The 18,677-nt window shown below is 37.2% G+C and overlaps 1 protein-coding gene across 4 annotated transcripts in view; it reads right to left on the bottom strand.

Moving 5' to 3' along the window:
* ADGRA1 (adhesion G protein-coupled receptor A1) overlaps positions 1–17,294 on the bottom strand; it is a 277,156-nt gene extending 259,862 nt beyond the window's left edge. For 3 of the 4 annotated variants that reach the window (XM_035545601.2, XM_035545609.2, XM_035545594.2), the window contains exon 1: positions 16,960–17,294. In XM_035545601.2, coding sequence (XP_035401494.1) covers positions 16,960–17,189 — 230 coding nt within the window. In that variant the 5' untranslated portion in view covers positions 17,190–17,294. The remainder of the gene's footprint in view (positions 1–16,959) is intronic. The other variant, XM_035545619.2, reaches the window with a different exon arrangement.
* Positions 17,295–18,677: the final 1,383 nt, after the last annotated feature.

Below are 18,677 nucleotides of genomic sequence, written 5' to 3'. Positions count from 1 at the left end.
TACCCTTTAAAATATATGTATATATAAAATATTACTCTAATTTTTTACAAATTCTAAAAAATCTTATGAAAGACAGAGGAAATTCTTTAATATGGCTAAAGGGTCACATTTCCTAGCACAGGAAAAGGAACAGTGCCAAATTACCAAAATCACTTTTTCTTTTTTCTTTCCATTTTTTTCTTTAAACTTAAAATGCAAGGTACTGGGGAGCTACTGAAACATTAAACTTAATGAGAAACTTAAAGATCAAAGGCTAGTAATATTCAAATCACAAAACTCTTCATGACTTTCATCTCTGCAATAAAGCTGCTGTGAAGTGACTTAGAGTGATACTGTTTTTAGCAGCATCCCTTTTACCAACACCCACCACCCAATAAAAATCCCACAGGCAGCAACAGACAGGGAAAACAGAAATAGCGTTCATTACAGAAGCATGAAGACCCAGTCTGATTATTTTTAAATTTCAGCTTCTTAAGCTAATATATTTATTGAACATCTTTTTTGTTGTCAATACTTTGTAGGTAAAGAGGCAACGGTTAAAATTGATGGGGAAATCGAATAATTGGGTAACAATAACAAACACCATTAAAATCACTGTTTGACATCTCAAGAGTTACATTAGAGTCAGCGTATTTGGCAGAATTCAAAGCAGAAGAACTATTCACAGATGAAGTCCACCTGGTAAACATGTTTGCCAGTGTCAAGCCAAATGACACCTGGAAAATTTCCAGTGCTGAGTATTTCCAAATACACAGTGTACTACTGTACAGTCAACAAACAATTGTTTTGATACTAGAGCAATTCTACTTCTGTATTAAACAACAAAGAGAGTCACACATTTACTAGTATATGAATAGAATGGGAGCTTCTCCCATGCAGAAAAAGTAGATTGTCTTGGTAACTCTATGCCCCTACCCTAAAACACATCACATTTTGGTAGCATTCACGTAAGTAGCTGTCAGTGTCTAGAAGCAGATTTTCACCATTTTATTTATATTAACACCCAGGAGAGACCAGTGTGATCACATCAGATAAAGAACCTCTCCCAGTACAAGCTGCATCAAGAGCCCAATTTCTTGTTGAGTTTTTACAATACACAGTCTTAATTTAAGAAGGGAGGAAGTATCCATCACAGCTCTTTGTCTTCCAAAAGGTTATCATTGTCACTTGAATTTCAGCTTGCATTCTTATACCAAATGCATTTGGTTTGAGCTCTCAATGACTCTATCATTTATTTTCCAAATTAAATTATTTTTGATATCAAACTTTTATCTTCTTTGTAAACAAATATGGGACATGATCAAATAACCTTTTAATCTCAAACAAGAGATTTATGAGAAGACTACAGCATACATTTTCTAGTCTTTAAATCATCCTTGAAATTTTAAAATATAACAACTTTTTTTAGTAGGCTCTTTTTCCAGTAGCAGCAAACAAAAGCAATACCAACTCCTTAATTCTGCTTTTCATTCCCTACTTTGGATCCAAGATGATATTATCAGTGCACTTTTAGTAATATCACACCAGGAACAGATGTTTAACCGATTATGCACCATTATAATTAACTGCTTTTCAGTGACACAGTGCTGGAACTGCTTTCTGGAATGTACATGTGCAAGCTACTTTCTTTGTTCTGGATATCTGACAATGTTCTTGGCCGTGTTAAAATGAATGTTGATCTATTGAGTCCTGCTTGCCAAGTGATCCTGGTTACTCCACAGAACTGCCCCAGGCAGTAATCATTCCTCCAGATCCTGTCTTCTGAGAACTTTACATTTTCCATCTGGATCATGAATAAATACACTGAACAGCATCAAGTCATCAGGAACAGGTCAGACAGAAGTCTGTTTAGATCACTGTCCTGTCTTTGATAGCAGTCAAGAAAAGATTCATAGATATAAAAGCTACAGCAAAAAGCCCTGCAGGTAATATGTGTAAGGCATGAAGAATTACTTTTTATTTCTTAGAAACTCCAAACTAATAATTTGTTGCCTCCTCAATCCTATACCATGTAAAACCTAAAAAAAAATAACCTTCCCTATTCACTTTTAAGTGTGCTTCAGGATCAAACTCTAAAACTCCCTTAGCTATTCATCATTCCTCATACACAAGCTGTTCCATGGTTCTGAACATTTATGGCCCCTTTTCTATACCTTGTCTTGTTATGCTATACCCTTTTTGACATAGAAGAACCAGAACTGTACACAGCATCCAAGATGCAGATGCATCACCATGCACTTACACAGTGGAAACAAGATGTTTTGTTTTGTTACTTGTGTTGACTACTGCCGAGCTGTCAGAAAACAAGCATCTAGTTTAAAGTCAACCAATGCATAAGTAAAGTTAAAATGTTCTACATGCCCTTTTTCACTTAGCATTTATCAATACTGACATTTATCTCAATTTTATCAGTCGTCTTCTCAATCACAGAAACTCACAGAAAAACAAAAGAAGAAAGAGTAGATAGCTAATATAGTATCCACATGTTCCAGACATCCATTCATATTCTCATCCTCCCCTCCAGCCTCATTTATTATTCTGTTAAGTACAGGCAAACTAACCTTAATAAATCATTTGTTTAGTGATCAATACATCTTTTTCTGCAGAATAACCTCTATTACAATACAGTGCAAAAACACCCCTTTGCCTCCCAAAAATAAAATAATAATAATAATTGAAGAATTTCAGGCTCAAAGTGAGCAGTCACTTTGGGTTGGGGAAACCTTTAAGTGAGGGCAAGTCCCATAGCGTCCTCTGTGGCTTCAGGATAGCCTTCAACTCTGACTCATCTTCAACTTTGTCAGCAATGCACACATTTGTCCAGAGAGGCAGAAAGTGCTGGGCAGAGCAGATCCATCTCTGATGACTGGGCAGGATGTTCTCCATGAGGCCTGTAAATCTTCAAACCACTCACACAGATCAATACAGGGAAGTGACCTGAGTTTTTAAGTATATAACTCTTCCACAAGACGTGTCAATCCAGTTGATGAAGTATACATATACTATTCTCTTAGTCTAATTATCTCCCCTTTTGGGGAGAATCTGGCAGACACTAGGCCCTCTGAATGATAACCAGAGGCAAAAACTCTCCCAGCAAGGCCCAGGAAGAGGAATTCCCTGACAGCCAGTTCCTGAAAGGTGGTTCCCGTAATTTACAAGTTTAAACAAACAACAAAAACATAAATGAAGCAGTCATCAATATGGCAGGAAATCAGGAAAATGGTGCAGAATGAAGTAACAACTAAAAGGACAAAGCATAGCTCTAGGTCCAGAAACATGGATGAAAAACAGGTTTAGTGGCTATCCTACACAAAACGATAGACTATAGAATCATAAAATATCCTGAGTTGGAGGGGACCCACACAAGAATCATTGAGTCCAGGGACCCACAAGGATCATCGACTTCAACTCCCGTTGAGAGTATTAGTTTCAGGCATGTCCCCAAACACAGAGATAAATAGAAAAACTATCTCAAGAAAGCAGGCATACAAAAAGACTTCATCTGGATCTGCTAAGAATAATACAGTTTAAAATCAGATTATCAATATTTTTACATGTTTTCTTACCCCACCCAGTCCAAAAGCTGAGCCACTGCACTTGTAATTTTTCCACTTCTGTTTTCTTTTAACCATTTCCTTCCATGCATACACTGATAACCCATAATCACTAAGTAACAAAATCTACTGAATCATTATTATCATGTTATTAGGCTTAGAGCTGTTATCTGAATCATACATAGAAAAAGAAAATGAAGATTTAACACAAGCGAAGTAACAACCAGCAAAACCAATAAGCTGCAATCTTTCTGCACAAGATAATTGCTAACATCAGTACCAGTAAAAAGAAGATTTTAGCAGAGGAGAAAAATTATTAAAAAAAAAGAGAGGGAGAGAGAGACCAATCAAACAGTACTCTGTGACTTTTAAAATCTGATTTTTAATCTGATCTTTAAAACCTGATCCAAAGCCTTTTTTTTTTCCCCACAGGCATGCTGTTATGGCAATAGTTATTCTTTCAATCATACTTTCTTCCCTCTTTCCTTTCCATAGCACCAATAACTAAACAAACCACAAAATATTGGCCTTAATGTACACGTAGAAGTGAAGATACATTTGTTATTCAGGAATACAGAGGGAAGCAGGAAAATCTATCAATCTGCCAAGAGAAATCTAGGCCAGCCAATGAGAAAGCTGACTTTAAGCTTTTGTTCATTTTTCATTAATAAGTAGGGACAGAGCTCCCTTTTTCTATCTAGAAGACCAATGCATTTCCCCATGGATTGCACTAAATGCAATGCCTTTGCTTAAAAAAATAAACAAAAATAAAATAATTTTTTAAAAGTTTTATCATTGCTCTCTTTTCACAAAGTTAAACAAACTCTATTTACATACAAGAAAGAATAATATTAATAGCATAAATTTTATTTTTTGAAATTTCATCACTTCCTTGCCTTTCAGCTTACTAACAGTGATTAACGACAATAAGAGAAAGGTAAAAGGACAACTAGAAAAACACCGAGACGAGCTCTTCTCTTAAAGACAAAACGCAGCCCATTTTCCTGAGTTTGATTACCACATCAGCTCAGGCTGAAACAAATTCCAAAGAAAGAGTTTTGAATTCTTGAAACTCAGACATAAACAAAAGGAGGCTATTCCTTATCAACACACAGTTAGGCTGCAGTACCTCTCGCCACGGGATACTACAAATGCAGAGCTGGAAAGGGTTTGGGGGCGGGCTGGACAGGGCTGTAGAAGAACAATCCGTTTTGGTAAATTAAATACACAGGAACTACAACTCTGAGATGGGCTGGAGACTGGAAGATCCTTGTGAGAAATGTCCCACTGCTACTCTACCATAGACTCCTGCTTCTAAATGCTATTGGAGACAGGCTGTTGGGCTACATGGCCGTATGGTCTCATCCAGGACAACCACTTGCTTATTTTTATCAAAGATCCAGACTGTAAATTAAAAGCTTGGAATCATAAATATTTTTCATGTTCACATATGATGTTTTTATAGATTCCAAAACTAAAGATTCAGGCAAAACAGCAGAGCAGCAAGTAAGAAAAGATGGGAAGTCCTACTACTCCAGTTCTTCAGCCTACAAGAAGCTTTATTAGCTATGCCAATTTCAAAAACAAAACACCAACCAGCTGAAAAAGCTTATACACTACCTATTCATATGGAACCACTGACTCAACATATAATTCAATACCACCATTTTGACAGACAGTTTTACAAAAGAAAAGACAAACAAACAACTTGACTTTAGTGCTATTTAATAAGTGATTACTTGAGGGATTTTATTTGTTTAAAATAACTGTTCTACCTCAGCTAAAGTAATGCTGTGGAAAGCTAGCATTAAAAAATTATTTGCTCTAATCTATTCCAAACTTGGGCTTGGCATCTAATCCCTCTTCATTAACAAATACCTTGGTGACCAAGTAACTGTAATAAAGATATTGAAATAGTGACCCAAGTTCTTCAAAGGTGCCTACAGAGGAAAAAAATAAAAAAAATCTTAAACGCCATTTAATTACAGGGAGACTCAAGCAGCCAACTTTCTTAGTCTTGTTACTGACACATGAAAAATATGGAAAAAATATGGAGGACAGTTTCATTTGAAGTCATTTTGTCCAATTACCAATATTGCTTTTTTTTTTTTTAATAAAATAAAACTGAAAAAAAAAATCAAGATGTCCTAGCCAGCAATTTAATCTTTAAATGTGTAAAATTTTATGAAAATCACCTTATGGACTAATTCACTAATAGGCTATTTATTAAATATAAGAACAAATTAATTAATAAGAATTCTTTTAGGAAGAATAGTTAATTAGAAACAGATTTATAGTCAATAAACATGAAGCAGTAACTTGATTTGCTCTAAATTCAGAAGATTGATATTTATTACATTAATTTAGCTTTTATAGTTTTTTTGGTTTGTGAATTTACATTGTTGACTCTTAACATTGTTAAATAAAATGCAAAAGCAAGTAATGTTGCAGAAAGTGAAAAGAATTTTGAATTGTACAATAAATGACTATTATGTGTGGTTTTTTTCCCCACAATTTAAATGTGAGAAATTCCAGTATTCATCCTTTTCTCTTTTTCTGCAAATCTCATTTTCTCTTTTTCTGATTAAACTAAAGACATTAGCTCTAGAATATCTGCTATAGCTTCATGAGGATTGGCAAGTATAAATGTGGCATGTAAGTCTTTATTTTACACAAGCAGCAATTGGTATTCATTTAATACATACCTTAAATCATACTAATAAATAAAATAAATACCAAACATCTATGACTGAGGTCACACCATTTCCTGACATTTATATCTCAAATCATAGAATTATTAAGGTTGGAAAAGACCTCCAAAATCATCTGGTCCAACTGTCCGCCTACCACCAATATCACCCACTAAACCATGTCCCTAAGTACCACATCCAACCTTTCCTTAAACACCGCCAGGAACTGTGACTCCAACACTTCCCTGAGCAACCTGTTTCAATGCCTAACTACTTTTTCTGAGAAGAAATTTCTCCTAATTTCCAACCTGAAATGTTGTACTCCTCCACTCTTCCTCAGATATACCAAAACAGGTCCTCAAATCCTAAAAACTTAATGCGACCCTATTAATGTCTGTAACTAAAGAAATCAAAAGAAATCAAAGTAAATCATGACCACATGAATGAATAAATAAATAAATAACCCTTACATGTGGCTTACCAGCTGCACTGGACGGACTTAGGTTCTTACCCAAAGTCAAACCCACCATTAAACCAATAAATAAATAAATAAATGGAACTTCCCTCTGGAAGACTCCTGTATGATATAACCAATGGAAAGTGCAGATTAACTTTCCAAGAGCTTATTGTTACCAAATACAGAGGGAAAAACTGCAGAAATTATTCTTACATGCACCAGTAGTTTAACAGGTACCTGAATACGTGGTGTTGTAACGCCCACAGATTGACTCTATTTTCTAAGCACTATGTAATCCAATTTCTGTTAGCAATCACTGTATCATACTTTGAAGAGTTACTCAAAGCATAATATGACAAAACTCTACCCCTTCCCATCTACATATAATTACCTTGCTATAGATGAGGTAATACATCTCATCAGGGTCTCTTGTAATAAATAAATCTAATGATGAGAGGTTGGTACATACAATTCACAAAATGTGTGCCTAACATGAAAATAAGTCTTATAATGATGACACTCATTGCTGATAGAATAGCATGTACTGTTTTATTGCAATGGAAAACATGTTTCTTTTGTATGACTTACTTAACAGAGCAATGCTAGTCAGAAACCAGGACCAGCAATGTAACTTGCAGGAACGACCACATGTTACTGAGCAGTGAAAGCTCATGCATTTTGACCATGTTACCTTTCCCACATCCCATCTGTAGCGTGAATGAGAAATCATGGCTTTTGCAAAATTAGTGTAGATTTGTCAGCTGCTACAGCTATTGTTGAGAACAGTTCGTTAACTTGATCTAATTTAAGATGGAGCTATATGGTAAACTTAGCATGTGAATAATACTAGCCATATCACAGGAGAAAGGAATGCTGTCCCTTAAGCTTAGATTTGCCTACATATTGAAAATTTTAGTTTTTTGGCTCAAGAACTGCAACAAGACTAATAGCACATGTCAAATTTTCATCTTTATCACTGTAATTACTTGTGTTATACACATTTCACAGTTTTGGAAGGATGGTTGCAATATTGTTTGAATGTTGTCACAAAGGGTAGAGAAAACTAGAAATTACACTTTTCCTCTTCCCTCCTGAACACTACAAAATCCTGGGGATGTGAAACAAACCTGGCCATCATGACTTTTCCTTCCTACCATCAGCAACACAGCCAGTGGATCAATGTAAATCACTGCTTGACACAAGAACATTCAGACTTCTTCTCTATGCTGCTCGCTGCAGTTCTGATGATAAACTCTGTAAGGAGGCAGAACCAAACATTTTTCTTGTTTGAAAGTTTTGTAATAGTGTCAACTCCATCCGCCTGGCACCAATTCCAGGCACAGCTGAACTCCAGGACTTAAGTCAGATCCCTCTGAGGACCCATATCCTCACTCATTTCAGTTTCACTCAGCAAGTTCAGAAGAAAAGAATAGAATGAGTCAAGGGCCAAAGGTGATGAGGGAAGATGTAATGTTTAGAAGAAACTGGAAAGTCATGAAAGACTAGAGAAGTGTCTGAGACTGTGAGCTGGAAGCAGCAGCACACACCAGTGAAAGTGCAGAAGCTGGCAGAGAAATGGATACACATGGGAAAGTAAGAATGAAGCACGTCAGAGGACCAAGACCAGAGCTGACCAAGAGGGAGGCAGTTGGTTTTTTTATTATCATTTAATTTTTGAGATGCATTTGTAGCAAGAGAAAGTTTGTGATACATGTGAGGCTTGAACAAAAATAAGATACAGGTGAGAAAGAAAATGGGGAGAAATATCAATGTAAGAGCAGTAATAATAAAAGTAAGGTGCAGAATTACAAGGCTCTGAAACTAGTAGCAGATGGCTCCATGCACAGAGGATGACCCATGGAAGACAAAGAGAATTAATCATTTTCCTTAGCATGCAATACTACCCTGATAGGACACATGTTAACATGGAAATATATTGTTACTTAGGAGTGCTGGTAAATTTGATTCCTCAAAATTGGTAATGATTGTTTTCTTTTTTTTTTCCTTCTTTTTAAAATAATAATAATAATAATAATGTTAGTAAGTTTCCTGTTGTGCCAGGTTTTTAGCACATTCCTTTGGAGGAAGCTTTCCTAACATTTCAATATACATCCTCTTAAATATCTATTAAGGTCACTGTATTGAGAAAGTTCTGAACAAACAGATGATGCTTTTCTTCCACCCCTCCACTCACACAGAAATTGATACCATGCATGATAATTTGAAATGCAGATATCCAAGTAACAGTTGCCAGGGAACTAATAATATATTGCAAAGTAAAGTGTTCAATTCTTTTCTTAAATCAATGCTTTTCTCCAAATTTTCCAGGCCTGATTTGATTACTACTACTTTTAACTTTATTTTCCATTCTATGATTTAGTTCTTTCTTTTCTCGAGTTACAGTACACTTAAACCTTTACCGTCCCAGTTTATACTTTTATCTATAAAACATGCACTAATGCACTCTCTGGGATAATCTATGTCATAACATAAAAAGAAGGACTTTATGAGGAGACATCATCTTGATTGTTATGAGAAGGAAGAATTCAAATTCTGCAATAAACTAGGAGAATCAAAACTGTCCATAATTTGGCATTTGGAGTCCTTGACTGATCAGGTTACTCAAAACCATAATGATACCTTAATAACACAGAAAATCATTTAAACTTCATTTTGTGTTATACAAAGCCTACAGTATACACACTGAAAATGCATGCCAGTGCCTTTATACCTTCATGAGTTTTGATGAATAGCCATTTCAAAAGACAGCCACTTACAAAAGGACCTAAACCTTAAAATGCAAGTTTAGAAGAATTTGCTTACTTATGCATAGCTATCAGCAAATTTGAATTCTATATGATCTAGGAATAAATCTCAGGTTTTTGCACAGATTTATAGGTCTATGAATGTAATAGCCATAAACCACTGTGTATTTACTTTATTGGCAGAGCAGTTTATACATTTGACATAGTGCTGTTCAGATAAGATTATATCCAACTAAGAACAGAAAAGAAACTGTCAACAAGGCTGTAAGACTATAATAAAAAATGCAAAAGCAGAGTTTTTGTAATGAGTAAACGTACCTTCAGAGTACTCTCAAATCAGTCCCAGACATGAAAACACAGTTGGAAACAATTTTAAGAGAAGGGTGAAGAATGGCATGTTGCCACAAAAATAAACCAAGCCTGAACTTTTTCTGTATTACACAATTTCCAAAGTAAATGGAAAATATATATATATTATTTTAAATATAATATTTTTTTCCAATTGAGATTTGGGAAGTCTAGAATCAGACAACGAATTTGTGATTGATCAGCATTAATCACAGCTGATTAGAGAAACACACACCCAAACTTTTCCTCCTTTTGTACACGTTTGAAGCTGTGATGGTTTTCTACATCCTATCAGGAAGATGGAAAAGGAGGAAGCTTAGAAATCAATAGGCAGTTTTTCCTCAAAATCACAAAAGCACATATAGAGATTTCTGAAAACACGCACAGATGTTATTGAAGTAGTGAAATTCAAGCTGGCAGAAACTTCTCACTCTCGTGTACATGAAGGAAGTGTGTAAGCTTCATGTGTTTGTGTATATATACATGCATGTATACATAGACACAGGCACACGTTTCCTACTGGATATTACAGCCAAATCTCTATCTCAGTGAAGACACTCTGCTCTTTAACTTCCAGATGATGTCAGCTCTGTATTATAAAAACAGGACAAAAGACAGTAGCAAGGAAAGTAGGGGTGAATTACGTGGAGTATGGCTGAATACAACAGCTGCAAAATTTGTTATGACAGAAGGCCCCAAGTAAGGCACTATGTTACTCTGGCTACTTCTGCCCAGAAAGCTGCTGGGTCTGTATCGAAGGCAAAGGAAAAAATTGGCTTCTAGAGTCACAGGTGTTAACCGGACCCTTTTGTTATACAGCATAAAACAGTCAAAAAATTTTGTGATTTTAAACTTCTGAAAGATGCAGAAAAAGGAGAATGTATATAAATATGAAACACTGTAAGCTTCATTTTAATAACATTTTTCAGACCCTTTCCTTCTGGCTATGAACTGTTGTAAGAGCTTTTTCCTCTTCTTCACCTCTCTCCCTACCACATCCCTCCCGCATCTTTGCTTCACCTCACCTCACATGATGCTGCCAGGGTATTTGGAAGTGGACAAGGAAAGAAAAATGTATTTTGAGGAAATATTTCAGTATGTCTTCCTTAAAATAAAAATAATAACAAAAATTTCTACATTCTCAAATTTAAAGAACAGTCCACTTTAAGGGCTGACCGTACCTTGGTCTCAAAGGGCAGCAGCTTGCACAGCTTTGTATAGTGGGAAATTCCACATACATACATCACCTTCTCCCTGGCCACTGCAACAGATGATAATACCTATGGTTCAGAAACAAATTTCTGTTGCACATATATCTTCTAATCATTAAAACTAAATAGTTTTTTAATGACTATCAGGGTTACCTAAAAGAAAAAAGAAAAAAAAAAAAAAAAGAGAGAGAGAGGGAAAGAAAAAAGAAAGGCAGTGACATATACTAAAGCTCTTCCTGCTTATGGCAAACAAGCTCAGTAGGTAACCAACTGACAAATTATATGATATCATAAAACCCCAACTTCATTTAGGACTTCTTAATAGGTATCAGATATACATATATGATAAAATTCATTTCCATGTGTATTACTATCTTCCTGTTTATCTCATTGGTTTACTTTTATCTCTGGAATTAAACTAAGTGTAAGATACTGCAAATTTCCCAGTATGCAGGAATGACTTGGTTTCTACTGAATTAGGGAAACATTTCATACGGTGAAACAACTTTACCTGTTTCCAAAAATTCTCACCTCACTCTCTTCCACAAACTGCTTTCATGCTTTCATCAGAGAAAGTTACCTTGAGAACTTAAAAACACCAGGATACATGGCTTTTTTTTAATTTATGACATTTTGCAGATTAATAAATAGGGAAAGAAACTTTAGCATGATTAATATAACTTTAAAAAGTTAATGTAATAACTGTTTAACAAGTTTTTATGGTATTTTGGAGATTACTTGCAAAGTTCTATTAAAAGAAGCTTTTCGTGCTCCTCTCATGTTAAAATTTTCATTAATGCCAATGGATCAGTTTCATCAACAGAAAAATCATAATTTGGAAGCGGTCAGAGTACAGCATGGTATTGACACATGGACAAGAGAATTCAGGTGTAGCCACCCTCTCATCAGAAATAACATGAAGAAAAATATTTCAGTTATGGTATTTTCTGGCCACCCTAGCCAAATACCTTGAAATATCAAGGGAATTCAGACTTCTGTCTAAAACTTTTCTGTACTGTTTTTCTCTTCTCTTTGTTTTGCCTTCCCCGACCATTTCTCTCAGCTCTTCCAAGTCTTCTGTGTCAATTTGCTTTATGACAGGGATGTCTTTCACAAACTGCTTTTTTTTTTTTTTTTGAAGAACTTGTGGAGAAAGCATGTATAAATATGTATACATACATCAATAATGGAGCAGGAAACCTGGTTTTTATTCTTTTTTTTTTTCTGCCACTTTGAGTGAACACAGGAAGCTAACTAAGGTGAAAATGTCTGTGAAAATCTTTACAATGAGAAATAGCCTACAGTCTTTAAGAACCCAATTACTTAGAAATCAGGAACACTACGTGAAACCTCATACTAATAAAGAAAAAAAAAAAAAAAGAAAGTGAATTTTAAGATGTGGAGATAAAGCTACTGAATAATATTTTTTTGTTCATCCTTCCCTCAATTCTTGCTCTGTTTGTTTTGGCTAGCTCATTGTCTAAACTCTTTGGGACATCAAAAAAAAAAAAAAAAAGAGGGGTATTTTTTACAGTGAAATGCTTACAAAATATAAATATAAAAATATAAAATTATATGCTTATAAATCATATTGATATATGCTAAACTAAAGTAATATAGAAGTGTAAAAGGCAAGACTGGACATGAAAAATATACAGTAATATAATAAGTTATAATAAATGCCAGTAGATATGACATAAATGAATGTGACATAAAAGTAATTTGGGGGCAGAGGAAAGCAGGGAGAATGCTGCTTTCAGAAGACTGGGTAATATTTGTGAAGGGCTTTCAAGATGAAAACCTCTATGTACATTTTATGGCTATGGATTTTCACTGGAGTCATGTAGCCTCAGTCTGAAATTGATAATCTGAGGACTTGGAGACAACCTCTGATTCACAGTCAAAATAAGTGCATAGATATAAAAGTGGGAAGATTCATATATGATGAGTTGCTATGATCATACACTGCCTTAAGTGTTCTTCGTTTCTACAATGACGTTTAAAACAACCTACCCAGGTGCATGTGTAGGCAAAATTTGTAAAAATAACACCCTTCAGTTTATGTTAATCTTCCTTTTGAATTAAGAGGGAGGACGAAAAAATAATGCTGCTATTATAATCTGACAACATTTATACTTCCAAAGTATATTCTGTCCAGAGATGTAATGAACTGTGAATTTCTAAGAACTGGAATGATAAACGTTTTGACACCACTTAAGAGGGGAAAAAAAAAGTACAGATAGTAATCAACCTACAGACATACTGTCCAGTTTACGTGGAATAATTCAGACCAAAACCTAACTACTAATTCCTGAAATTTCAAATTGTAGGACTTCTGCTTTGTAAAAAGTGGCTAATCCATTTTTACTGTCTTATTCTGTATAACCCAAATTTCAGTAAGTCAGTCAAAAGTTTAACAACTAAAATTTCCATTAATGCAGAAGAGAAAAAACTTGCAAGTTATTTTTTTCTCTGGTGTTACACTTTAACAATCCAATCACACAATAATAATAATAATAATAATTCGTAAAGTATTGATTCAATATAAGAATTCCCATGTATTCAGCCATAACGTTTAGACTGAGAAAGCTGTATTATCATGAAGGGGTGTGATTCTTCCTTGTCATGTCTACATGTCCATGCTTACTGAGAGTGATGTGGGGAGTGCTGCTCGCATAATTTCATGATTCAATAGCAGTATTCTCCATGGCGGGGGGGGGGTGGGGGGTGGAACTCTCTTCCTCCTCCCCCACCCTGATACACAAGGCACAGAAATTTATGTTGCAAATCAATAAAGGCTAGAATTGCTTTTAACAAAATACACACAAATACTTTGTGGAGCTACAGTTATTTTTTCTTTTGATCCAGATCAAGCACTTGAATCCCATCTCCAAAGAAGTAAAATACTAAATAAAGACAGTAAAACAGTAATTCCAAAACAAGGTTCTTCGTGTTCTTGTGTTTTTTTTTTTCTTTTAATATAAAATAAAGGGGAGGGAATAGTTCATATATCAGCTTATATTTTGATTTTATTTCTAGTGTCATGCATAGTATTGGGAGCATTTGGACACTACTCAATGGCTGCAGTGTTCATCTGATTTCAAAGAAACTATGTATACTTTCCCACGACATACACTGGAAATAATTGGTCCAAACCTGTCAAGAATAAGCATTTCTTCAGTGACTTCACATTAGCTTATGTTAAGTCAAACCATTGCCTACCAAATTGCAGAAGTACTTTCAGTAGCAATACTTTTAGTGCATACATGCCATAGAGCCTGAATCGTCAATCTCAGCCAAGGTCCATGGTCAGTTAATTGGAAAAAAAATATCATTAAACTAACAAATCGTAACTTCTTAAAATTTGCTGGTAAGCAACATTACCTAGCAAGTAAACAAAAAGTTACAGACCTACAACTTCATCTCTTAATGGCTTAAGAGATGCAGAGGTACCTACCCCCTCTGTCATCTTTGCAGAGCAATTAAGTTGGTCTTCAATCTTTTCTTCCGAAAGGAAATAGCACTTGAGAAGTGGCATCCCTACACGAGAAATATGATGATTGAATCTGCCAAAAAAATCCCCAAAACCATTCATTACATTGTTTCATTTAATTGTGACTGCATCTGAACATGCGTTCCTTTATTCACCTCTATATTTCTTATTTTTTAAAGCAATCCAAAAGGTTATGCTCCGTATGTTAAAACTCTCTTTCTCTCTGTGGGCCCATAAAACTGAATGAAAACAGGCAGTGTCTACTGCAATATTCACTTTTGTCTAATTCTTCATGCAGCTACAAAAACAAACGTACGAGCACTAGTGTTTGAGCTTTTTATCATTATTTTCTGCAGCTGGCCAAATCTCACAAGTGTAATTTAATTCATCAAAAACAGTTTCTCCTGGAAAATCTTTGACACATTCAATCAACTTGTCATCTGTATGTTCCAACTACTGAAAGTTATTACATCCCTAACTCAGATTTTAACTTTTTTCCTTTTTACCTTCAAGACTTAGCAATAAATTTACTTTATGGGAAGAAAGAAAAAAAAAAAAAAAAAACAGCGAAGACAGACAGTAAGAGAAAATGGATCAGTTTAGGTGATACATGGTACTGTATTTGTCTGAGTCAAATACAAAAAAAAAAAAAAGGTATGTATGTTTTATACCACCTAAGTACAGCTAATCAGCTATCAGGTCAGTGGCTTTTTGTAAGTAAGTTTAAAAAAACAAACATGGTATCTTTCTAATGCGTATGAACAAGTGTCACTTGAAACTTGCATATTCAGGTATCAGGTTTGGTTTTGGTGCCCTAAAGCACAGATATAAGTGGGCAAATCCTCCTTCCTAACACTTGAAACGTACCACCTCTCTCATTCATCTTTTCTCACTTCTTCACTTCTGTTTCCAGATCAATTTCTTTTCAATATAGTGAATACATACTTCTGTTAATCTTACGGTCAGCAGGATTCATCTACTGGTACTTACCTAGTCAAAGGAAAAGTTTCTTAAAAAAAAATCCGTATAAAACTCTGTAAAGCAATGTTTAAGAACAATAGCCTTTGAAGATATGCTGAGTTTAAGAGTTTCTACAGAACTTTAACAAATAGAAAAAAAAAATAGTTTGTGTCTGTCCAAGATGTTGACCTCTTATACTCTTTTGGGAGGCAAAAACTATATAGCCAGTTATATAAACTACAAAAGTACCAGTGAATTTACCACCTAGGTTAAAAGTTATACTGATGTAGTAAAATCATTCTAAAAGAGTCTATTAAAATTTAGCAGGAAGTGTAGTTATTATATCTTGTATATTAACAAGCAAGACCTTCCCAGATGAATAATCAGCATACAGCTAATCAGCATCAAGTCACTCAACTGTTAGAGCTGAAATTGAACTGAAGCATACGCAGCACATCTGTAAGTTTACAAGCATGAGCTCCCCAGATGTTATAAATTACTGTCTTTACCAGTTGTCTTCTAAAAGTGTTGACTTAAAGAAAATGCAGTAAACAGTAGAGATGTTCACAGCAGGAACTGTCAACAGAACTAAATAAAACAGTAAAAGATCTGTTGGATATGTGCATGATCTAAAGGGTAAATGTCACAGAGCTATTACTGCTTGGGTCCATTATAGGGACGTTACTTTTGCCTATAATTGGTGATACAAGTTCTACTAGTTGACTAACAATACATAGCATTTATTCAAGTTTAGCTATGTGCAACAGGCAACAAAACATCTTAACCTATTTCCAAGACACTTGGAGAAAAAAAAAAAAAAAAAAGGAAAGAGAGGTCAAACACCAAAGCGCTAGTCATTTTCAGCAGACAACTCAGAACAGTATTGGAGATTCAGTCGTTTCAAATGGTTGGACGCAAACTCTTATTAAAAAAGGAGACGTCAAATTCCAAACTTTATTTAGAGGAGAGAAGGGGAATACCAGTTAGTGACACACAACTCCAGCAGGCAGTTTACCATTATCTCTATCATTCATTCATTGCCCGGACAGCTTGCGCCCATCCCGTAGCCGGCAGAAAGGTGCACCAGCGAGCTCCATCGGTTCTGCTAGCACTGAAATTTTCCAAACCACCACACAGAGCAGCATGCAATTTACATCAGGGTAAGCCCAATTTCCCCAGCTCGACCAAAACGCCAGCAAGAGTTTCCAAACTGAGAAGAAAAAAAGAAAAAAAAAAGAAAAAAAAAGAAAAGAAAAGAAAAGAAAAAAAAAAAAAAAGAGCTCACATACTTTTTTTTAAAGCCGGCCCAGGGTTATATTATAAACCGCTGGGAGCGGTTCGTCCGGCTCCTGCGGCAGCGCTCGGGCACGGCCGCGCCGCGGGGTCCCCCCCGGTCCCCAGGGATGCGCGCCGGCCCCCCAAAGCCCCGCACCCCTTCCTCCGGGGCGCTCTCGCGGGGGGGTACCGGGGACCGTACTCACAGGGACACGGTGCGGTTGGGCAGCACGGCGGGCTGCAAAGTTTCCACCAAGTCGCCTCCGCTGCAGACCACTTTGATGCGGAGCGCCGGGCGGCCGGGCCCCTTGGCTCTCTCGGCGGCGCAGAGGCAGCGGTCCACGATGAGATCGGGGCAGTTCCTGCTGCCCCCGCAGAGCCCCCCCAGCGCGGCGGCCAGCAGGCAGAGGCAGAGGCGGCGGCAGAGCCCCCGCATGCTGAGCCAGCGAGCGAGCCGCCGGCAGCCGCGCCGCGCATGGCACGCTCCCCTCCGCGCCGCTCCGCGCTCCAGCCGCGCTCCCCTCCACGCCTCCTGCGCCCACCCCGCCCCGCCCCGCCGCGCCTCTCCGCTCCGAGGGACCCCCCCTTCCTCCTCCTCCGAGGAGCCGCCGCTCCTTTCCTGCCGCAGCCCGTGCAGCCGCGGCGCTGGGCGGACCCCGCGGACCCCCCGCCGGCGGCCGGAGCCGCCCCCGCGCCCCGCTACCTGCGCCCCGCAGCGGGTGCCCGGCAAGAACCCCAAGGAAAGGGGCAGATGCTCCGGGTGCGGGCTACACCCAGGGCAGGCACCAGCTGGGAAGTCGGGAGGTGAAGAAATTACGAGGGGTTGGGATGCCGGTGTTGGAAATACTCGGTTTTGCCTGCCCGGCCCTTTAGCATCGTGTGCGCAAAGCGGGGCTCGCACCTATGTTGGTGGGAAAGGAATGTCAGGCTGTGGACAAAGGTCAGCATAGACCAAGAGGCAACACAGGGCTCCAGCCACCTCTGTCGGGGTGGCTCCACGAAGTTATCCCAGGTCAAACATCTCGGATAACGCTGTGGGCACCACCTGCAGCAGCAGTGTGATCAGCGGCCAAGGGCTGCTCCGCCATCCAGGTCAACGAGCAGCTTGACTTTCTGCTTGGATTTGTGGGTTTATAGTACTCCGTGGCTTTGGAGCTTCTCGATGGTATTTTACATAATACCAACAGTAATTCTTAGTGTGGATGTTTACTATCAACTGGTAGCTACCCTATTTTTTGGTTGTTTGCTTCTGAAAGTGAACAAAAATCCAATTTGTAGCAAGGACTTCCATTTTTAATGGGCTTTTACAGAAGAAGCGTGTTCCCTGCCTTGTCTTGCTCAAGAGGGACTCACAATGCACATTTTCATTGCAGGATCTAGGCCAAAGTTACTTATAGTCCACCACGGCTGTAAAGCTGTTTTAAGAACTTACTAGTTTTTAAAACAATATTATATTATAGTCCCTAAGGGGAGATTTGTTTTGCCCATTTACAATGCCTCTTATTGCTGTGTTTTAATACCTAATTGGAGCCTTTAGGTGCTAAGTTTATTAATAAAGTGATAGAAGGATTAGTGCTCTTGTGAAATTCCAGGAACTTTCTCAGGAACAATCTTCTTTTCTGTACAGTTGTTGATTTAAAGAATCATTAATATTACAACCTCTGCTCTTTTATTTTTAAAAGCAAAGTTGTGTAAGGCTTACTGACAGACTGCAAAATGGATGGTGTTACATGAGACGACTCAGCATTGTAACGGTTACATGCTGTTCTTCCTTATGATAAAGGAAACCTATGTAGCATTTCAATTTGCAAATACTTTTTGCAACTTTGAAATATTCTCTCACCTATTCTCTCCACTTGTGAAAGTACAAGTGGAGAATACCTATTTATGGAAACATAGCATGAATTTCATTCAGTGTTAACCT

This window comes from Cygnus atratus, chromosome 7 (assembly GCF_013377495.2).
Source record: "Cygnus atratus isolate AKBS03 ecotype Queensland, Australia chromosome 7, CAtr_DNAZoo_HiC_assembly, whole genome shotgun sequence".
NCBI classification, from domain to species: Eukaryota; Metazoa; Chordata; class Aves; order Anseriformes; family Anatidae; genus Cygnus; species Cygnus atratus.
Note: the sequence above shows the minus strand (reverse complement) of the source record. Positions and strands in the feature narration are given on the sequence as shown.